This window comes from Giraffa tippelskirchi, chromosome 2 (genome assembly GCF_054371585.1).
Source record: "Giraffa tippelskirchi isolate mGirTip1 chromosome 2, T2T-mGirTip1v1.2.pri, whole genome shotgun sequence".
NCBI lineage: Eukaryota > Metazoa > Chordata > Mammalia > Artiodactyla > Giraffidae > Giraffa > Giraffa tippelskirchi.
Window position 1 is genome coordinate 52,357,850 of NC_137276.1, and position 22,999 is coordinate 52,380,848.

At 49.4% G+C, this 22,999-nt stretch overlaps 1 protein-coding gene across 3 annotated transcripts in view; it reads left to right on the forward strand.

The window, feature by feature from the left end:
• Positions 1 to 22,999, forward strand: part of GRID1 (glutamate ionotropic receptor delta type subunit 1) — a 677,264-nt gene that overhangs the window by 195,734 nt on the left and 458,531 nt on the right. For all 3 annotated transcript variants that reach the window (XM_081563134.1, XM_081563129.1, XM_081563135.1), the window contains exon 4: positions 7,061 to 7,266. In XM_081563134.1, coding sequence (XP_081419260.1) covers positions 7,061 to 7,266 — 206 coding nt within the window. The remainder of the gene's footprint in view (positions 1 to 7,060; positions 7,267 to 22,999) is intronic.

Below are 22,999 nucleotides of genomic sequence, written 5' to 3' on the forward strand. Positions count from 1 at the left end.
TGACTTCCCTGGAGATGGCTTTTATCACACCCACATGGATTGATAATGCATTCATGAAATGCAGTCTGCAAATGAAACACACTCTGGCATGTGGGAGGTGCTCAGGGAATGGTGGGGCAGAGCCGCTCTCTGCTACGGGCTCAGTCTTACAAGCAGGACTGAGAGCTCCTTGAATCCTTGAAGACAGGGCTGTGAAGTTTTCAGATTCTGCTGTTCCCAGAGCAGTGGTCAGGAAATAGTCAAGGAAGGAGAGGGGAGAAGGGAGAGAGGAATGCACAGCTGGGCAGCTGAGTTATGGGAGGTGAGGCACTAAGTGGATTCTGAGCAGAGGGAAAGGGTATCAACTTCTGATCGAAGCCACAGCTGGCGGGTCTTTGTGATTGCTTACCTTGGAAATTGTGGGTGCTTCCTCCTCTGCAAACCCAGCTTCCATCACACCCCGGTTCTGTAGCTATTCCATGAATGACATGAATGGTGGCATTTTGAGTTGGTGCTGGGGAGGGGAGTAAGCAATACAGGAGGAGAGGAGCCTGAGCAGAGGTCTTGGAGATGAATTTGAATTTGGGTAAACTATTTGAACCATGTATTTGGAGGCCAGATACAAAAGGAATTTTTTTTTAAAAAGTCAGTAGAATGAAAACTGTGTCTCAGCATTGGAAAATTTACCAAAAATCCCCAAACACTTCTAACTGTGAACTTCTGGGTATGAGGTGGCAGCCTTCATACGTATATATGTATATTACAGATGGTAAAATATTCTTTATAAGTACTCTCAGTGCTTGGACATTTCTTGGAAATTGAAAATGGTATGGGAAGCAATTTGAAATGTGTTCTTTCATTTCAATTACTTTTCAGAAAATATTTAAAATACCCATGACTATATGATTTTTTTTTTTTCCCTGAAGGAGTAGTGAGATAGTTACAGATATAATCTTAAATTCTGGGGGGAAAGAAGCTTGCCCAATTTCAATTTCTTGCTTGCCTCCATCGGATACAGGACTCTTATATGGTTGGTGAAGTTGCCCTGGGTTTTAGGCTGGCTCTTGCTTTGGTTCAGTCTGTCCCACTGACTCTGGCTGTATGTGACTCTGTGCTAGGCATGGAGCCTTAGGCTTGGACAAAGAAATGAAAGAGATCTAGTTCTTGCTTCCCTGATCCTTGAGCTTTGAAACTTGAGAGACATATGATTTCTGACTTGAGGATCTGAGATGGCCTGCAGGGAAGTATGGTTTCAACTGGGCCTTGATGGAAGGATAGTAGTAGTGTTAGCAGCTCAGTCGTGTCCGACCCTTTGTGACCCCATGGACCGTACAGCCTGCCAGGCTCCTATGTCCATGGAATTCTCCATGCCAGATACTGGAGTGGGTAGCCATTCCCTTCTCCAGGGAGTCTTCCCAAGCCAGGGGTTGAACCTGGGTCTCCTGCTTTGCAGGCAAATTCTTTGCCGTCTGAGTCACCAGGGAAGCCCGATGCAAGGGTAGGGCTCTGTAAATTTCAAATTGGGTGAATCTCAGCTGAGATTATAAGTGCACATATGGGGTATGTATATGACTGTGTTGTGGTGGTGTACTGGGTGTGTATGTGTGTGTGGAGAGTGTCTAGGGAAGGGCAAAGAGCTTCTTTTTCTGGAGTTTAGGTGTGTGGTTTCCGCTGGTGGAGGTAGGTGATGGTGATACAAAAGTAAAAATTAAAAAAAGTTACTAAGACCAGAGAGTCTCTTATGTATCAGACTAAGATGTATGGAGTTTATTTATGTTCAATAATAAAGTCTCTCAAAGGTTTATCATTTGTTTGTGATTGATGGCTTCTTTTGAGAATATTAATTTCTGGGCAACTTTAAAAGAAATGTATTATTATTCATGGAAAGTTTTAGAGGAGAGCTTTATCATGAGCAGATACGAACTCTGAAAACATCCTGGCGGATGGCACTGGCCGGGAGGACCGCAGGGTCAGGGGGACCTCCTAGGAGGCTGTGGCTGAAGTCCTGGGGAGGAGAGATGGTGCCAGAACCTGCGAAGGGGTCATGGAGATGGGCTTGCGATGGGATGTTTAGGAGGAGAGGAGAGCCCTTGGCCAGCCTTGGTGTCTGATACTGATGTTTTCTGAGCCTGGTTGATGGGTGATATCAGAGGGAAGCTCAGGAATGTGGGGGTGTGAGCAGGAATGCGTGAGGGGAGGGGAATGAGAAAGAGGAGGGAGCGGAAGGAGCCCGAGAGTGTCTGGAGGCCCAGAGAGGAGAGAGAGGGCTTCAAGGTCAGGTGGTCACAGGCTGGGTGTTCTGGAGAACCCATGGAAAATGAAGAAAGAGAAGGACCGCTGTTGGTTGATGGCTTGTGCAAGAGCTTTAGAGCACTGTGGTGTGGGTGGTGGTGGGCAGAGAGGTGAGTGTTGGGACATGCTGGTGGTTGCCTGGGCCCAGCATTCAGAAGCTGGTCTGTGGAGGGGAGGAGGGATGGGGCAGGAGAGGCCCGCGGCTCGAGCACTGTGCTCACCTCCTCCCCTGCTGGTGGCGGAGACTCCAGCTTCCTTCCCTGGCGGCTCCACCATTCCAGTCCTCCCTCTGCCCAATCCCCATCGTGGGGCGAGCAAGGTCCTTCTTCATTCTGTGTCCCACATGCTTCATTCTGGAACTTTCCATGTGCTCTCTCTTCGGTCAGGAGTGTTCTTTCCCTGGCAGTTTGCAGGGCGGGCTCCCACCCTGACTCTCCCAGCAGTTTCCTGAAGCCCAATCTCTACTTTCTTCAGCGCTCGCACCACTGTTGAAAATTATCTACTTGGCATGTTGTTTGTTTCCAGTCTGTTCTCCAGACCCTGAAATGTAAGTCCTGTGCCAGCAGGATGACCATGGGCTCATTGATTCTTGTGCCCCAGCCCCTAGGAGAGGGATCAACACAGAGAAAGCTCGCTGTGAATGTTGGAGGGAAGAAGGGATGAAAGAATGTCAATAAGATGACTTGCATTGGATGGACTTGTCCCTTGAGGGTGGGCCAATGCAGCTGAGGTCTGTCCTGGGGTGCTCACATCGAATTCCTCACAGGAATGCACTTGCCCCTGTTCCCTAAACTGCTTCCTTTCTCTGGGGAGCAGGGTGCGTCTCCTGGGAGCCTCTCCCTGTCATCCCTGTGGGTGATGACAATGCCCTTGTTCATGGTTCTTCCCCCGCCCAGCCACCTTGGAGAGCTGTTAGCCGTTTGCCTTTTCTTGCCCTTTATGGAGCTGATGTGAGGCCCCTGTGGCCCCATCGTCTCCCTCTCTAGTGGAGATGGGTCTGGTTGGAGGAGCTGCACCAGTGAAGGTGGACTGGACTGGCCAGTCTGCACAGAGAGGTCCTAGTGGAAGGGCCTGGGTCAAGGTCCAGACCTCGGTAGGGGCCAGGGGCCTCCTGGGATGGTCACTCTGCTACCCTGAGAGCAGCCCCATCTCTCCCCTTATCTAACTTCTTGGAGAATTCTCCCTTTTTGGGGAACAGCAGTGGGCAGCTGACTTTCCTGGGGGATGGGGGTAGGGTGGCATTACAAACTCAGTCTTATAAGGAGGAAAGAACTTTTGTTGGAGAAGCAGACTTCCTTGGCCCCATTCCTGGGGTACAGCAGGTAGTTTGCTTGTGCTCTTGACTGTCATTCTGCCCCCAGCCGCCCTCCTAAGTGCAGCTGAATAAGACCTTCAGAGGCTGAGAGCTGACCTTTTCAACCCAGTGGGAGCAGGCAGCTGTAGCCAGGGGCTGTGGTCCCGTGGGAGAGCTGCCTTCAACCCGTGTCACTTATTCCAGTTATGTGGAGCCAGCCGCTGACAGGGAGCTTAAACTCTCTCTGATGGCTCGGCTCCATCAGGGGCTGCCCAAACAGAAGGTGGAAACACAGCAGCTGAGGGGTTGCGGTGCAGGAGCTCTGTGGGCTTGTGTTCTCTGTGTGTGCGTGCCTCTGTGTGTACCTGTGGGTCCCAAGACAGTTGCCACCCCACCTGGCACCTCCTATTCCCTGAGGAAATGAAGCAGTCCTGAGAGTTGAGATGGATTTCGGCAGGGGGACCTCAGGGAAGAGACTGGAGGGGACTTCTCCCCCAGATTGTGAGAACTGGTCATACTGGCATGATGCATGAGGATCCTGGACCCCTACCAGACTCATGGACCTGTGGGTGCACACACAGCCATGTTGGAACCCTCATTGCACATATGCTCATGTAAAGCATGGCTCTGCAGACGTGGCCAATCTCTGCCACTTTAAAGACTTGCAGTGACCTTGAAAGGCACCAGAAGTGGAGTGGGAGCTGGTAGATGGTGGATCTCAGAGTACTACCTTCATGCGAGTCCCATCAGCTATGCTCAGAGCCAAGGCCATGGGGCAGTGAGGACTGTAAGTGTCCAGGTGAAAGGATAGGGCTTCAGAAGCTACCACTGTCCTCCCAGGACTGGATCACACTCAGTCCCCCATGGGGGGAAGCTGTGTGTTGGGGTGACTTTTAAAGATACAGGCCTTGCTCTTTCAGTGAACTTTTCATAAGGCATATTAGATATGATGCATCTGATGAACTTGGTTTATCAGTTAGTTATTGCTGAGAAGCACACCATCCCCAGAATTAGTGGCTTAGAACAAGTCATTTATAAATGACTGTTTATAAATAGTCATTTGTGTGTATTTGTGAGTGTGTGTGTTTGTATGTGTGTGTGAGTCTATAGATCAACCAGGCAGTTTTGCTGTGGTCTCACTCAGTTCAGTTCAGTTCAGTCGCTCAGTTGTGTCCGACTCTTCTGGTCTCACTGGAGCCTCTGAATTCAGCTGACATGTAGCCCGGGGTAGTTGCCTGGTCCACCTGATCCTTCTCCATGTGTGTCTGCATCCCTCTGGAGGCTAGCGGAGGGCTCTTCTCCTGGTGGTGGCAGAGTCTGAGAGTGGAAACAGAAATGCCCACTTACTCTAACCTCTGTTTGTACCAAGTAACAGCGGTCTTATGAGTCAAAGCAGGTCATGTGGTTGAGTGTAGGGGCTGGAAGGGTCTTCAAAGTGACAGAGCAAGAAGCATGGTAATAGGGAGGTCTGAATGCAGCTTGTCTCCTATGTTTGGGCCATTGTTTACACTGCATTGGTTAGAAGACAGTTTTTCAGGCAGACCTGCACTGGAACTTTCTGAGATGACCCATCACATATGGTCTATATTTGTGCTATTCAATATGGTAACCACCATCCAGATGTGGCCAATGAGTATTTAAAATGTGGCTAGTGTGACCAGGGAACTGAATGTGTGATTTTATTTAATTTTAATGAGATTAAGTTTAAATTTAAATAGCTACAGGTGGCTAGTAACAGCCCAGATTGAGGGGGGAACATCATGGATCATTTGGGCACAAGCTGTTGCGTGCCTGGCACAGGAGGCCACTGCTGATTTGAGCATGGGTGTTTGCTGGGTACTGAGATATTCACAAGCTTATCCTTATTAGGTGTGAATTGTGCCATGTGCTCAGGAGAGGGAGGGGCCAGGGTTGACACTGGCCCTGAATTTTTCAAGTTGGGGTGTTGCGTTTCTGTTCCTTGAGCCATCTCTGCCCATTTGTCCTGCCATTGCCTCTGATGGGTGAAGAAGCTGCATGGTGCAGCTTGCATGGTGCCTGGCACATGTAGAATTCAAGAAAATTTGTGGAATAGGCATGAAGTGAAAGTTTGCAAAAGAGAGATTGGTTGGAAAAACAATTGGGTTGAATTAACACTGCACACTTTGAATTTGGGTGACTGGCTGTGCCAGGATGTGCCCAGGGAAGCTCATGGACAGCCCAGGTGCTGGAAGAGGACAGTTTGTGTGATTCAGGCTGGCCCAGAGTGTCCTCTGGAGGAGGTGGCTCAGGGGCAGGGCCTGCCTTTGGGAGCCATACATATATGGACCAGATGAAGGAAACATTCCAGGCTTGAAAAAGTGGCCTATGACCTGAGACTCTGGGCTGCAAGTGACAGAAATCCAGATCAAGTTGGCTCAGGTGGGAAAGGGTATTCTTTGGCTCACAAAACTGAAAAGTCCAGGAGAAGCAGGCTTCACAGATGGATCCAGAGGCTTAAATGACATAGCAGGACTGTACCCTACTCTTGGACCTGCTTGCTGGGTCCATTTTTGGGCAGATCACCTTTTGGAGAAGTCAGATGCTCATGCAAGGCTGCTGCTGAGAGATTTGGTCCTAATTAAAAAATATTCAGCAGTCCTGGCCATCACAAGAGTAAGTTTTCACCAATGAGCCACATAGCTGGGCCCCAGGCTCCTTCTGGACCCCTGCTCCCTGCTGATTTATTCCAGCTTTTCATGCTCCCCTCCTACCCTGGGCTTTCATTCTGTCCACTTGGTGACCACAGGGGAAAGAGCAGACCTGTCTCCCAGATGCTCCACCAAAATGCCAGGATGGTGCCCAGTCCAGGACCATCCTGGACTACCTGCTCACCCCTGATCCAGTCAGGATGTGCAGTTCTCATTGGACTTGGGGGACAGACACTTCAACTGGAAAAAGTGGATGGGGAGAGTTCATCTAGGAAAATCAAGTCCTTGGAACAAGGCAGAGCCCCAGAGCTCAGGGCTGGGGTGTGAGGGTACAGGGTGTTCAATTATAAGATTGGGGCAGGGACCGAGATTGGAACCACGCAAGGCCAGGCCAGTCAGTGGCCTTGGCTCATCACTGAGGGTCAAGGAGTCACAGCCCTGGGGAGCAGAGCCAGGTGGAGGGATTGGGGGTCGAGGGTTAGGGACCACATATAGCAACCAGGACAGAACTGCCAGAACTTTCACTCCTATTGGATGAGAAAAATAGGGAGAGAAAGGGAACTTCTCACGCAGGACACTTTTTGGCCCCAGAACCTGTCTGATGGCAGGAAGTGCTCCCTGCGGAAGGAGACACCCAGGGGCTAGATGCTGGTACAGGATGTTGTCACCAAATAGATGTCTTGCATCCTTTGGTCATTGGTCCACGAAGGCAGACTTGAATCTTTGTGCAAGGCTTATATGAGGGGTAGCGCTGGTGTTAGACACCCTCCAGGGTCCCTTCCTGCTTAAAGATGGTTCTCTCCCCCTCCTCTTCTCCACCGCTCAGATATCCGCGGGCTCCAAAGCTTTCTGGACCAGGCCTCGAGGCTGGGCCTTGACGTCTCTTTACAAAAGGTGGACAAGAACATTAGCCACGTGTTCACCAGCCTCTTCACCACGATGAAGACAGAGGAGCTGAACCGCTACCGAGACACGCTGCGCCGTGCCATCCTGCTGCTGAGCCCGCAGGGGGCGCACTCCTTCATCAATGAGGTAGGTGATGGGGCCTGGGGCCCTAGGAGCTCTGCCCAGGGCTCCCTGCGGGTGACTCAGGTGGGCTGCAGGTGCCTTCTGCTCGGGCATGGGTGAAACGGATGTGGGAACCCCTGGATGCTGGGCCCACAGCTCATACTACAAAGGGGGAGACCCCAGCATAACTTGGGTCCCAGCTGGTCCCTGACAAGTGGTGCAATGCCTGCCCAGATGCTGAGAGGTTTGGGGCAGCTAGTGGGAAGCCTGCTTATAAGTCACTGCCAGGGATTTCTGTGGCAAAACTCAGGCTTTTGTTTGTTGCTGTTTGTTTCCTTTTAAGTTCCCTCTCTTTGTTGACAGGCATAAGCCTCTAGGGATAAAACAGATTTCCAGCTCTCTGCAGAGGTGGGCTGCTCTTCTTGGGGATATGTTCACACCTGGAGGTGGTGTCGTTTGCATATGCTTGCACATGTGCTTATTTTTTTGGTGCCTGGGATAATCAATGATTTTTTTTCTAACACCTCTATGAGGGGTTAGGACCTTCTAATGAAGATAGGGCCTGCAAGTGTTTGGGAACAGACAACTAGAAATACTCTATGAGCCAATTGATTGGTGGGACCCAGTAGTCTAAAGGCAAAGAAGTGACAGTCTGGAGTTGGACTCCTTCCTCTCTGGCCTGGGTGGGTTTCAGGGCCACAGGCTGGCAGCAGCAGTGGACTGAAGGAATCAGGGGACTGCCGAACGCTTCCTGCAGCTTTCTTTCTAACCCCAGTCACTTTGTTGGCCCTCTCTGATTGAATGTAAAATGAAGTGAATGGCAGAATTATACTAATTCCACTTGATGTCCTTTGCTTGCTTCTTCTGCTTTCCCCTCTAATTAATTATTACTCAAAAGGCTACCTCATGTATCAGGAGCCAGCACGAAGCCCACTGCTGGAGAACTTAAAATTCGGGAATGCTTAATTTCATGCAGCTGGCCTGCCGCCATGCTGCTTTGGGCTAATCAGGCCCCGGATCACGCTGGTGGTCCAGCCAGACTGTGAGGTCTGGGCAGCATTCGGCATTTTCACCAGAACACATTTCCCTGTATGAAGTGACTCAGGCCAGTCATGGGCAGGCGAGGATTAACAGCTCTAATGTGCTCGAGGCTTTCTCAGAATGTTCCCACCAGTGTCCTGGCCAGTGTCTGCTCCTAGGAAAGCTTTTCTCCTGGCTGAATTCCATCCACTCTCGGAGTCTGCTCTGGGCTGGTGTCTGCTAGTGGCACCAGGCTCCATCCCTCCCTCTTCTCACCAATCCCTTGCCTCTTCTCCTTGCTTGCAAGTAGGAAAAATGTTGCTTTTGGAGGTAAGCAGCTTTGGAGTCAAGTCCAACTCCCCTCTTGACTCTTTGTGTGACTTGAGTGATTTGCTTCACCTCTGTAACTCTGGTATCTTTATCAGAAAGTAGGAATGGAGGCAGTGATAGACACAGGGCTTCTCAAGAAGCATCAGTACTCATACACTGTTCACATTCATCATTTCCCTTCCAGGGGAATTCAGCTCCCCACTCTCTTTCTAGGCCCTACAAGGATTTACCACAGAACCAAGACAGGCCTAAAGATACTTTTTCCAAGTGGTTAATTATGCAAACTCCTGCAGGGTTGGATGTACATGACTTGGCTTTGGCCAGTTGCCTTCTTGATCCCCCAGATCTTGTTTGCAAAGTCTTTACTTTGCTGGGTGTGCAGAGCTGGGGTTGCCCGGAGAGTGGCTTCTCTTAATATTGGGCAAGAATGACAAGGAGGGAGAGATGGCATGAGTCTGTGGGGGTAGGACAGCCCCTGGGCTTCATGGCCTCCAGCTCCAGCCCCCCAGAGTCTTGGTCTCTGGTCCCATATACCTGCTGTCAAGAGGAGGGATTGCCATCATTTCCTGGGTGCCCACCACAGTCTGGCCTTCTGTGTGCCTTCTCTAATCCTCACACTTTGAAAATGCCTCTGAAAATGAGGCAACTGGAGCTGAAGAGGCTAAATGACTTGCTTAAAGCCACACAAGCAGCCACCAGGGTTTAAACAGGACTCAAGTCCAGACTGACCCACTCTGAAGCCCCTGTATGCCATGTTGCTGTGTGTGACTACAGGCACATCTCGCCTTATTATGCTTCCCAGATATTGTGTTTTTTACCAATTGAAGGTTTGGGGCAACCCTGTGCTGTCAGATGATAGTATCTTTTAGCAATGAAGTATCTTTTAATTAGAGTATACACATTGTGTTTTTAGACAGAATGCTATTGCAGACAATAGACTACAGTATGGTGTAAATGTAACTTTTATATATCTGGGGAGACATAAAAATTTGTGTGACTCACTTTATTGCACTATTTGCTTTATTGAGGTGATCTGGAACTGAATCCATGCTATCTCCGAGGTCTGCCTGTGTGGAAAATACAAGCATAGATGTTATTGTATTGGGTAAAAGATGGCTATGCTGGTTTCATGTGGGAAGGTATAATTCAGTTGCCTCTGTCTGCGGTCTGGTGGAAGTTTTTAGGGTGCTTATGCTCAAAGAATTTTAGTGCATCTACTAAGCATGGTAGAGGAAGGAATCTGGACTGTGGAGGTGAACGTGACCTGAATGGCTGGCTAGCTTAGCAGGTCCTTTAAGAGAGACTTGATGATGCCAATCCCGGAACAAAACCTTTATTCACTGCTCCCAGGCATTGCTTGGGCTTTTTAAGCAAAGTAACCCAGCCTCTTCTTTGTGGTGACAAGGACAGAGGATGTTCACAAGGGTGACCTACTGCCAGGGCATGTCCTGAATTTTACAAAAGATAAAACGGTGGTGTGGGGAAGTAAATGGCCTAACCACCCCCACACTGTTGATGACATGTTGATATCAGACAATCAGGTATGGACCAGTTACAGTGGGGGTGGGTGATGTGGCCCTCCCAACTGTAACTCCTTCCCTTCCTTGCTCAAAGAGCCTGGCTGATGGGAGTAAGGGAGAACAGAGTTCTGCTTGAATCTTTCACATTTTGCTACATATGAATCTGTTGGGTGGACTGGCACTTTCACTGTCATAAATGTCAAATTCTACATGACATGGACATGGCTGTCTGGGACCTGCCAGGCTGTTCATATGTATGCTGGGAGCCGCTTCCCTGTCCAGCATCCAGGCACACTCAGTCCCTGCGAGGGGTTTGGCCTGGGAACCCATGCACTGCTGGCCCAGCTGTGATCCCACTTTGCAAGGGGCTGCCTTGACCAGGGTTTGTGAGCTTGGAGAATCTAGCCTTGATGATGGGTGAGTCAAGTGAAGTGCTGTAGGCCAAGGCACTGGGGTCTGCTTGTGGGGCCCTGTGGGCTCATATAACAGGCCCTATCCCTGATGGCTTAAGTGGTAAAGAATCTGCCCACAGTGCAGGAGACAGGAGACATGGGTTGGATCCCTGCATCAGGAAGATCCCCTGAAGGAGGGCATGGCAACCCACTCAAGTATTCGCCTGGAAAATCCCATGGACCGAGGAGCCTGGTGGGGTACAGTCCATGGGGCCGGGCCACAAAGAGTCAGACATGACTAGGAACACACACATCTCAAGTTTCCCTCAGCTTTTATCTCTCAGTGCTGTATCCACATTGCCTCCTCTGAGATCTTTTTTTTTTTTTTTATCAGTCTTAACAATTACTGCATCAGTGCATTATCTTTAAAAGGCTCCCCTTGGGGAGACTGGGCTCAGGGGTGATAGAACTCTGGCCTCCCGGTTCCAGACCTGGAGACCCATGTGAGGCTACCCTGGGTGGGCTGTGAGGACACAGGCCATGGAGGGGAGCTTTCTGTGAGCTCACTGGGGCTCCCTTGGTGAGAGGAGGGGGCACCTTCCAATCATCCCTAATTGGGACTGAGTTGAACTCATTGTGAGCCTCAGTTCTTCTCTTGACCATTGCCTGCTAAGCAAGAATTCTGGAGGATGGTGACAGCAATCTCTGATGCTATACTCATGTAACCTGTCAGCCCAAACCACCGGCCAGGAAAGGCTGTGGAAATCCTGAAGTAATCAATGTGAGAGCTGTTGAGAGGGGCTAAGGGTTGGGATCTTGTTCCTGGCCGCTGGGGCCCTTCCCTCTCTCTCTCTCTGTTTCACAAACAGATGAAATATTTTAATAACTTTCATTTAATTCATTTGCAAAATCCCCCCAAACTGGTGTTTTGATTAGAGTTGCATTGGATTTATAGATTAATTTTGGGAGAAATAGTAACTTTACAATACTTCTTATTTAGTAGCATGTGTTTCTTCAATTTTTGAGCTTTCTTTAATGTCCTTCAGTGAGCTTTTGTAGTTTAAGTTCAGTTTGTATACTTATTAAAATATATGTTTCACAGTGTAAAATGTTTGAAAACGGCTGGAATAAGGAGTTAATTAGGAGTTAAAACAGCACATTTAGTTTATATACAAAGAAGTAATAATTCCATGATCCTGGACTTATTAATTTTTTGTATATTGATTTCTTTCTGCTGCAGACTTATGTTTAGGAAAGGAATTCCTTCTTTCATTTGTCCAGGATTTAATGAGCCTGAGTGCTGGGCCAAGTTCTGTGTGTGTGTTAGTCACTCAGTCATGTCTAACTCTTTGCAACCTCATGGACTGTAGCCCGCCAGGCTCTTCTGTCCATGGAATTCTTCAGGAAAAAATAATGGAATTGGTTAACATTCCCTTCTCCAGGCCAAGTTCTACACTGGGTACTAAAGCTACTGTCTCTACTCTCATGGGTCCCCCAGCTTGGTGGGGAGGACAGGGGTGTTAACAGCCCCCTTCACCTATAAAAAGCAGAGGTGTGGACCAGGTTCTGTGAGAGCACTGAGGTTGGAGTTATGCCTTCTGGTCCAGGAGAAGTGGAGTGGTCAGGGGGCCAGGGCTTCCCTGGAGTAAGTGACACTGGGTCTGGATCTCTAGGAATGAAATTTCATTAGCTTCACGGTCAAGGTGGGGCTGGAGACAGGGGTCTGGAGAGCCCCAGTGTCTTCAGGATCACATGTGTGTTGTGGTTGCAGCAGTGAGTGTGTTGGGCAGGGAGTAGTGAGGCTGAGGCTGAGATCGCAGCAGGAAGGGGCTCCCTAGTCCAGGGGTGGGAAATCCAAACTTCAGGACTGATTTGTTCTTGGGGTCCTTTCCAGGATTTTCAAGGTCAGTAGTCTATAGTGGCCTCTATAACCTTAGCCTCTGTTCTGTTGGGGGATATGAATGTCTTACTGTTATTTCTTCTCCAGGTCAGGTTTGATACAGAGCACTCCAGTCCACAGTCCATTTTGGCCCTGGGCTTCATCTCATCTTCTTGGAGGAGATTCTATCCATCCATGTGTCAGTATCCATGTGTCTGTGTGTCCATCTGTCCGTCTACCTGTCCATGCATCCGTGAGTCCTTCCATCCATCTGTCCATCTATACACACAATCATCCATCCATCCAGTATAGATTGGGTGTCTGCTATGGACCAGGAACCATATCAAGTACTAGCTGGGAACACAGTGGTGGTACCTTTTCCTGGAGACCTGCCATAGCATCAAACATTGTGGCTACACTGTGGCAGTGGTCCTGCTGGGCATGTGCATTGGTGACTGAGAGGGGGCACCTCAGGGCTCTCTTCCACCGGGGCCTCCTCTGGGTGTGTGTGGGTGACTCCAGGACTTTGTCCTTCCAGCTCTCATCCATCTTTTCTCTGCTTCTGTTTGTAACTGTATGGGGTCTCCCTCTTTCCTTTTGTGTCCTCTTTCTTTCCCTCCTCTCCCTTCCCATCTCTTTTGTTTTACTGGGAAAAGTAGAAAAATTAAGCTATCTTAAGCATTTATGGAGAAGAATTGCCACTGCTTGCTCACAGTTCATGAGGCAGGCACTGTACCCTGTCCACGCCCTGCCTTCCAAGCACCGCCCAACTGTGTGGGGCCTTTTCCTCCCACAGGAATGTGACCTCCTCAAGGGCAGGGACTGAATGTGTTCACTGTTTTATCTTCCAAAAGGAACACAAGTCTTGGCCCACAGTGGCTATTGAGGGAATGAATGAATGGATATTTTATATTTCTTACCTTCAATAGAAAGCTGTGTTTTTTTGTATGTGCCTCAGTTGCCTATTTTGGGCTGGTCCTCAAGTCCTTGGCCAGCTCATCAGCAAGGGCTTTGATCTTAAAACTTCTGCTTTTGGGAAGGCTTAAGTTTGCTTCAGAACCCTGCCTTGGCCTGGTCTTGGTTCCTTGGTCAGCGAATGGGGTAGCCTCTACCTGTGGGTGGCACGTGGTACCCCAGGAAAGAATGGTGTGCAGGGAGGCGAGTGGATCAGGAGAGGCCTGGCAATAAGTAACAGTGCAGACAGGTTGGACGACTGGACACACACACACACACACACACACACATACGGACACAGGCTAATAGAGTGATAATAGCCAACCAGCCACATACACTGGTACGAGCAGACCCTCAGACTGACTAGCACAGTGCAAGAGGCATTGACCTGTGCATATACACATGCACACACACACACAAACACATCCTGAAAGGCATTGCTGATGGCAGAGCAGTCTGGGGAAGGCATTGAAATGCTGGGAAAAAAACTATTGCAGTAAGTGATGGTTGCAGCTGATGGCATTTGCCTTTGCTGTTAGCATGATCTCTGTAGTCTCTGCAGCAAGAAGAATGGGAGAAAGGACAGCGAGGGGAATAGCCTGTTGGTGGAACAGCTCGCCATGGCTCTGGGAGTGGAGATTGTCTTTCTCCCAGGCTGGGAGGAGGAGGTGAATGTGAAGGGACAGAGGTGGACAGCACCACTTCCAACATCCCTCCCCACCCTGCACAGGACTAGCTTCCCAGGCAACGAGTGTGGCTGGAGGCCAATTTAATCTTTACTAGAAGCACAGTCTAGATGGGAAAGATTGAAGGCAGGAAGAGAAGGGGATGAGAGAAGATAAGATGGTTGGATGGCATCACCGACTCAATGGACATGAGTTTGAGCAAGCTCTGGGAGTTGGTGATGGACAGGGAAGCCTGGCGTGCTGCACTCAGACATGACTGAGTGACTGAACTGAACTGAACTGAACTGAGAAGCACAGTCAGGGTTAATGCCTGGCTTCGAATCAATTGCTTCTCAGAGTTTGCTGCAGTGAGTGAGTTTGCTCCCACAATTTGAATATAAAGATGGCACTTTTTAATACATTCATAGCAAAGGTAAATTAAATAATCGCAGTGTTCTGTTGTCCCACATGATATATGCAAATATTTCTCACTCCAACATGGTAAATCTTCAGCAGATGACTTTATCACTCAGAGCTAGGATAATTCTGTGCCATTTAAGTATCATTTATCAGTATCAGAATGTTTAAAATTACTAATTAATTATAGAAGATTAATTTTTAAATGTGGCCCCACATTTGCATTTAATTATATCCCACTGTTTATGGATTTTAAAGCCTTCATACTGTAGCAAAAGTGCAATGAGTCTGAGAAATTCCTTTTTTTTTTTTCTTAGAAATTCTTAGAAATGAGCTCAGGAGGAAGAGATCTTTGGTAGAGATATTCTGGCAGGTTTGGAGCTCAGTGATGTTCAAAACAGCTGGAATTCTTAGCTTGGCCGAGACAGGGAAGGGCAGAGAGCTGTCCCACCAGGGCCTGTGTCCTGGCCACTGTCCCCTTCCTTCTCTGTCCCCACACTCCTCTCATCCTTCCTAAGCCTGTGCATACTGGGAAAGCTGTCCCGGGCCTGCAAGGGCCTGCAGCTTCCTGGGTACCCTCTCGTATGGCCACCCCAGGGCCCACAGGCCACCACCCCCTGCCCCCGCCACCATGCTGTGAGCCTCTCTTCCCAGGAAACCTAGGCGCACACGAGAGCAGCAGCACAGACACATTCATCTCTGTTAATGGCCTTTTCGGGCCCATGAATGATTGTTTTCAAAGGCATGGATGCAGGGTGCACTCCCTGGAGCCCTGACTTCTGTTCCAAGCAAATAATGTCTAGATGCTCAGTTACCCAGTGGACAGAGTAAACACAATCTTAACGTTCAGGCCAAGCAGGAGCACCTGAGTAAGAGACTGTTGTGAAAGAATTTAATGTTTGGTTTTTAAATTTCAAAGGGCCATCCATACCCTCATCCAGGGAAATGCTTGAATGATGCTGGACATTCTGGAGTTTGTTTTCTGTTGAGTGCTGTTTCTATTTCAAGTTACATGTTGAATCCGCCACCCCATGCTCGACACTCAGGGAGGCCTTACTCAGCTGTCTGCTCCTTCCTGGGTTGAAGAGAGGGATCTCAAACCTGGAGGGTGGGGCTGCAGACACCTGGTGTTCTTTTCTCCCTTTGTGGGCCATCAAATAGCCAGTCAAGTGTCAGTTCCTCCCTGCAGGAGTCTCTGTGGCTTATTAGCAGGTGGCCCTTGGGACTGGGGAGGCGACAGGCCTGAGAAATAGGCGTTTACAAAGGGAAACAGCCTGAAGCAGTGGAATGACTCAATTACCCTTTCTGCTCCTGGATTCCTCGGGGTGCTGAGCCTGGGGAGGCCTCCCTGGAGGTGGTGAGTCAGCTCTTTGTTGGCTGAACATCTGGGTGGAGAGCCCAGTGGGGAAGAGGCAGAATTTCCTCAGCACTGCGGGAAGCCAGAGGAAGACTGGGGTGTTTAGAGAGGCAGAGTTGAGGCGAGGTAACTCCGTTTGGGTTCATCTCAGAGAAGCTGTCTATGCTGTGTAGCCCACATCTGGTGCCATCTTCTCCATTCTACCCTATGGAGCCCTCGCTTGGTGCCATCAGGAACTTGGTCTTGGTCATCTGCTTTTTTGTGCTCAAGCTGCCAGTCGGCTTGGAGAAGAGAAGGCCTCTCTATCAGTTAGCTGGTGTAGCGTAACAAACCAGCCCCCAGCTCAGCATCTTGAAACAATAATGCTCACACTCGCGATTCTCCTGGTCAGCAGACCGAGGTCAGACACGACTGATCTTATCTGGGCTTGCTTGTGCATCTGTGGTCAGCTGGCTGTTCAGCTGGGGTTGGCGGGTTAAGATGGTGGTTGGCTGGCTGTAAGTTGTGGTAGTGTGGCACCAGGCTCCGGGTCTCTCATCACCAGTTGCTAGCCCACACTTATTTATAGGGCACCAGCAGAGTTTCAAGAGAGCAAATGCAGGTGCTCAGGGCTGCTAGAGGTCTAGGCTCAGACCTAGTGCATCATGGCTTCTGCCAAGATCTCTTGGCCAAAGCAAGTCAGCAGGTCAGCCTGGATTTACGGGCCAGGGGAGGGAGCCTTGGGGAAAACTCCTCTTGGGGGAACTGTAAGGCCATGTGGCAAAGGGAGTGGAAACAGTAAAGGAAGGTGAGTTGGGGCCATTTTGTAGTCTGTCTACCATTCCCACATGGGCTTCCTAGGAGGCATGTCTGTGTGTGACGGGGGCCATGTGCCTCCTTTCTCTAACTTTGTTTTGACCTTGCTCGACTTTGGGGTCAGGGTGGCGAGGCAGGGGGTGTGGAACCATGGGAGAAGTTTAAAAATAAAAGCCTTTATCAAGCTTGCTTATGTAGACTCATGAACTCATCTAATCTTCTCAGCAATGCTGGAGAGGAAGGGTTGTCACCCTGCTATGGAGCCCAGGGATTTAGGGATTTGCTTGTGCTCCCACAGATAGAATGACAGAGCTGGGATGGGAACTGAGAACTCCTTGACTCACAGCCCAGCTCGTTTCCACTCTATGCCACTGGGAGAAGGAGGAGACTTGCTGCCTCTGACAGATCAAAGGGAAGTCCATTCTCCTCCTAGAATATGTCAAATGCTAGACTCGATGATAATCGCCATTGAGGAGCAGGTAGGGTAGGGTTCCAGAAGTGGACTCATAGCCTCTGAGAGTTATCTGGGCAATGAGCGCTCCCTCCCTCCCCATCATGGTCCTGTCTCTGCCCACAGAGTGGGCAGAGAGTGTGAGGGGTTGGGCAGGCTGCCTGTGCCTCTTTCCTTGGCAACACGAAGAGTGTCTTCCTAGAGACCCTCTGGTCACCAGACAGCCTGAGGAAGTTTGACCTGACCATTCTGTGGTGTGGTTAATGGGACAAAGAAGAGCTCTGCAAGCAGACTTGGTCCAGCTGCTGTCCCATTTCCTCTCCTGGCATCTTTCTGAGCTTTGCTTCCGTATCTGCGTCCATGAATGATGTCAGGGAGAAAGCAAAAACAAAGTTTGTGGTCCACGGTTAGAGGCATGGAGATTAGGGAGAACGGAGATGCTGGGGGAGATGAGTGTGAAGGTGTGAGGGGAAAGAACTAGATACAAGTAGGACATTGAAGGAAATGTTTACTAGGAGATAACTGCGTGCATCCCTCAGCCCCATACATAAAGCCTCAGTTCATAGGCAGGCAGGGAGGGAAGGCTTTGGGTTCCTAACATATGAGAGATTCAGGGCTAGAAACACTTAAATTTTAGTAACAAGAGCCAGGGCAGAAGACCTGAGGGTGTCCCTCCTTTTTTTCTCTTCCCTCCAACCCCAACCTAGTCCCCTCTTCTTGGAGGCTTTTAGATGCTCAACTGGGGACATGACGGTGCGTCTTCAGGGACTAAGGCTTCTAATAGCACAGAAGAAGGCACATTGCCTTTGGAGCAAATAGACACACAGCGAGATCCCAGCTAAAAACTGATGTCATCTTTTTGAGCTGTTCACTGGTCTGTTAACTGGGATGGTAATACGTTCCCTGTGTCTTTGGATGGTGTTTGATTGAGACTGTAGAACCAACCTGGGCCATTGGGGTCAAGGGTGGAAGTGTCAGTGGCTCAGAGGAGCAGTGCTATGACCAGCCTGCCAGAAGGATGGCACCTCATTCCCTCCACATCAGGATGCAAAGCTCCGGGAGCCACGTGGGGAAGACCAGATGCAGGGTACACCCGGAGATGATGGCGGATGGGGCTAGCAAAGAGTGATAAAGCCCTCAGGGTCCTCAGCCAGCTCAGCTGGAATTGAGGACTGGATGCTTGTCCCATTTCTTGGCTAGAGAGAATGCTGGAGTCCATGAGGGTGTGGAGGACACCTCAAAGCTCCTGATGCTGGCTGGGCACATGCAGATCCCGCCAAGGAGCAGGGCGGGAGCACACAGGGCACCTCCCATCTGGGCTCTTGCTGGCCCATCCCAGCCGCATAGCCCTCATGGCTTCTCAGGACTGCTGCTTGCTGGGCTGATGGAAGCAGGGAGAGCTGCTGGTGGTGTCTACTCTTTGGATGAGAGGGATTCCTTCAGCAGCCTGTCAGGGGGCTTTTCTTGTAAAGGGAGGCCAAGTGGGTGCTTTGGGGGAGAAGGATATAGGCCCTGCCCCCAAAGAGTGGCCAAGCTTAACTGGAGACAAAATTCATACTCCGAAAGTTATGAGCAAGAAAATGGGTACCCGACTGTGAGACCCCGACTGGAGACAGCACCATGCCTATAGCATGTGCAGAAGGGTGTTGTGTCTGGTCCTTCCTTGTGGCTCTGCAGTAGCCAAATGGGTCCATCCAACCCAGGCAACCACAGGAACCACCTTGGATAATGCTGTCACATGTTGCTTTCCAAAAGGTGCACCCTGCATCTGGTCTTCCTTACATGGCTCCCGGAGCTTTGCATCCTGATGTGGCGGGATTGAGGAGCCATCCTTCTGGAAGGCACTGCTTCTCTGAGCCACTGACACTTCCACCCTTGATCCCAATAGCCCAGGTTGGTTCTACAATCTCAGCCAAATACCATCCAAAGAATGGCTAAAGTCGTTTGGAATGCCGGCCAGGTATAACACAAATCACAAACCTGAATGCCCACAACATCTAGGCAGGGATATCAAAGCGTAGAGCAGGTGGACTGTGAGAAGAGCAGAGAGTGTAGCACCCGTGGGCACCTCTTTCCCTGGAGGGGATGTTCAGGTTCCAATAAGGTTCCCATGTGAAGGTGTGGTGTAGCTGCTGATTTCTGTGTCTCAAGAGGAGGCAGAAATCTGGACTTTACTGTGAAATCGCTTAATTCTTAAACATTGGCAACTAATTACTAAATTTTTAAGCTCTCTGTTGGCCAACTCTGCCTGTGGCAGGGCTGATAAGACTTGCAGACAGCTGAGTGGCAATGTCTGACGTTGCTTATATACTGTCAACTTCAGCGTATTAAAATATGGGCATGGAGTGAAGTGAGCCCACTCTCCTTTCCCTGTACTTTCTCACCAGGAATCGACGATCATCCTTAGCACAGTGTTTCTGAGTTCCTATTTCCCCCCTGGATCCTCAAGTTACCCCACTCTCTGTGCATCTGTTATTCTTCTTGCCCTTGCTGGTTGGTGCCAGGTTTTGCTGACTGGCCTTAGGATCCTTCTTTGTATTTGCAGGAAGTCCTTGGGTTTATTATCCATCATTTTTCAAAGTCCATGTTAAATGCTAATTAAGTGTATGGAGGTCAGTTCTTTAGATAGAGGTTCATGGTATTGGTTTGGCCCCTAATATCAGTTCATAGTACTGCTGCTAGTTGCTTATCCCAGAGCTGGCAGTGTCTTGTTTGTGGGCCTGGTAGCTCTGCAGGGCCCTGGGGGTTCCTGACTGTGATACTGGGAATTGGTCAATTTCTTCAAAGCCTGGCTAATGTACTTGGTGAATCTCTGACCTCCTACTCTGCACAGTTCTATCTGAGCACTGGGAGGCAACTGAGAGATGAGGTTGGTCCCTTCCTGCAAGTGAGACATGGCTTAGAAAAACTTGAAAAGTGAGCCTATAGCTCAAGGCAGTAAATGTCTGAGATCTGCTTAGACCAGGCTCCCCTGGGATGCTGCGCCCTCTATGACTCTAGTGCCTCTTCAGGTAACAGTGTGCTTTTCTTGAAATGGATTAAATGTTAATCGAACAGCTAATATGCATCAGGCTATTCTAGATACTGGGGTTACAGAAGGACTGAGACACACATGGTCTCTGACTTCAGAGTTGACATTCTAGTGGAGGCAGTGGGAAGACCCTGAAAGAAATTCAGTGAATAACCCAAAGTAATTTGTTAGTGATAACCTCCCTGAAGAAAGATAAGGCAAGGTAAAAAGAGAGTGTTTGCTGGGACACTATTTTAGTTGCACTGATCAGAGCTGGTGCTTCCAAAGAGGACGATAAGGATGTGATGGAAGCCATTAAGCAAGATCTGGCTGAAGAACAATTTCAGCAGTTGAAAAGCATGTGCAAAGGTCCTGGGGCTGGAATGAGCTTGGTACACACTGGAGGATCAGTGAGGAGGAGGGTGTGCCTGGTGCAGGGTGAGCCAAGTGAAGGGTTGGGGGGTGGGAGGTTAATGTGGAAAGGGGTCCAGGATCCGAGCACAGAGTGGCCTCCAGGACCAATGAGAGGGCACTGGAGCTGGTATGGGGCTCCTTGCATGAGCCCTTGGTGTGGGAATTAGACAGGCCCCTGCTTCATGTCTTACCAAGCAAATTCACAAGCGTGAGTGTAGCCTTCTGGCAGCCACCGTGTCCGCTTCCTGCAAGGAACAAGTAATCTACCTAAAGAGCTTTGCATTTTATTAATGTGTGTGCATATGGGCCTGCCTTGCTGCTCCAAGGATTCTCCTTCTGGAAAGGCTGAGAGGACATGCTCTTTGCAGAAACATCTTTCCTCTATCCTTCAGCAGGGATTTCAAACCCACCCACGGCTAACCTTTCCTCAGTCACCTGATGAAGAGTCAGGGAGGACTACTCCTGAGCCCGTGCAGGCCTCTCCCCTGTTGGCCTCTGCTTGTTTGCACTTGTGCCAATACGTACACAAATTTGGACTGCTGTTGTATATTTGTGTGCATGTGTGTGTGGTGGGGTGGGTGGAGGGCAGTGTGCTCTTGGGTCCTTCCTTTGTCTTCCTGCTTCCTCCATCCCACTTCCACTGGGTTCTCCATGTATTCAAACCCCATGGGGTCAGTCCAATCAGGGGATGAGGCTATATTCTAGGCAGAATGGGAAGCCTCAGAGGCAAATAAAAAGTGGGGAAAAATACTTTTCCTGTATAATGGGGGACACCATTTGCACATTTAATTCAGTGGCCAATTAAAAAAATTTTATGACCTTTTCTTTCTTTGAGGGGAGGTGTCCTTTCAAGTCTGGCTAGTTTTAGCTTCCAAAAGAAGAGAAGTTGTGGAATAAGCTAGCCTGGCACCCAGAGGGGCTCCAGAGCCAGGAAGACGATGAGCAGGGAGAATTTTGCCCCGGGGCTGTGTGTCCCCTTCTACTTGTTTGGTGTCTCTTCCTATGAGGATGGAACGAGGCCCAGAATGGCTGCCTGCCCCAGGGAAGGCAGAGCAAACACACCCTGGGTTCATTAATCCCTCTCAGTGAATGTACAGGGGATGACCCCGATTCTTCAACATGGTCAGACAGAGGGGCCTTTCCCAGTGACAGATATGACCTTCCTCCAGGTTGGGACACAGTGGGGACATCAGAAAGAACAAGGGCTTAGGGGTTACACAGCTGGGCTCATGCTTTTTTTTAAAAAAAATTAATTGATTTTAATTGGAGGCTGATTACTTTACAATATTGTGATGGTTTTTGCCACAGGTATACATGTGTCCCCCCATCCTGAACCCACCCTTCCACCTTCCTCCCCACTCCATCCCTCTGGGTTGTCCCAAATCTGTAAAGTGAAAGTGAAAGTTGCTGAGTTGTGTCTGACTCTTTGCGACCCCATGGACTATACAGTTCATGGAATTCTCCAGGCCAGAATACTAGAGTGGGTAGCTGTTCCCTTCTCCAGAGGATCTTCCCAACCCAGGGATCAGACCCAGGTCTCCTGCATTGCAGGTGGATTTTTTACTAGCTGAGCCACCAGGGAAGCCCTTTAAATCTGGGGTCACTGGTAAAATAGGGAAATGAATCCCTGCCTGCCCCCAGAGCTTGATGAAGTTTCAATGAGACAATGTATGGGAAGCGCCTCGTGTTCCCTGGCCTAGAGCAGGTGATTAGTAAGTGACACCCCGTGCCCCTTCCATGACACAGGGTCCCTGAGGTCTGACTTTCTGCCCAGAGTCAGGCTGTTGTCACCACTCCCATTTTCCAGATGAAAAGACTGAGGCACTGCAGGGTTACATTCGGGGGTCTGGGTTCTCCAGTGGAAATTTTCTAAAGCAATTCAGGGTGAGGAGCCATGGAGTGGGCTTGAGGGAAGAGGGGCCAGAGCAGTTGAATTGTGCACGGCCTTTGGAGTTAGTGCATTTGGGGTTAGAATCCCAGCACTGGGCTAATGGCCGGTGGCTGTGAGCAAGTTACAAGAGTGCTGTAAAACTTTGTCTTCTCATCTTTAAGATGGAGACAGTAGTGGGACAGCATCTTGAGACTGTGATGAGAGTTTGACTAGACAGGGCATTTGCAGTACTTAGGATGGTCCCTGGTATGTAGTAAGTGCTCCATAAACGTCACTGGTAGTACTGTGGTGATGCTCCTGCTGATAGTGGTTATGGAGATGATAATGATGATGAAGATGATGGTGGTGATGATGGTGATGATGGATGGTGATGGCAGTGGTGATGATGGTGATGATGATAATAATGATGATGGTGGTGGTGATAGTGAGGATGATGATGATGATTATGAAGATAGTAATGATGATGCTGGTGCTGCTGCAGATGTGAATGAGAGTACAGTTTGTGCTTCCCATCAGAACTATAGCCTTTGGTACCACTTTTGTCTTCCTTGGAGACATGAGGTCTCAGCTCAATCACAGAGTGCTCAAAGGTGCTTTTTTTTTATTGTTACATTTCTAATTAGTGGGTGGGAGTAGGGTATGGGCAAGGAATCTTTACTGTG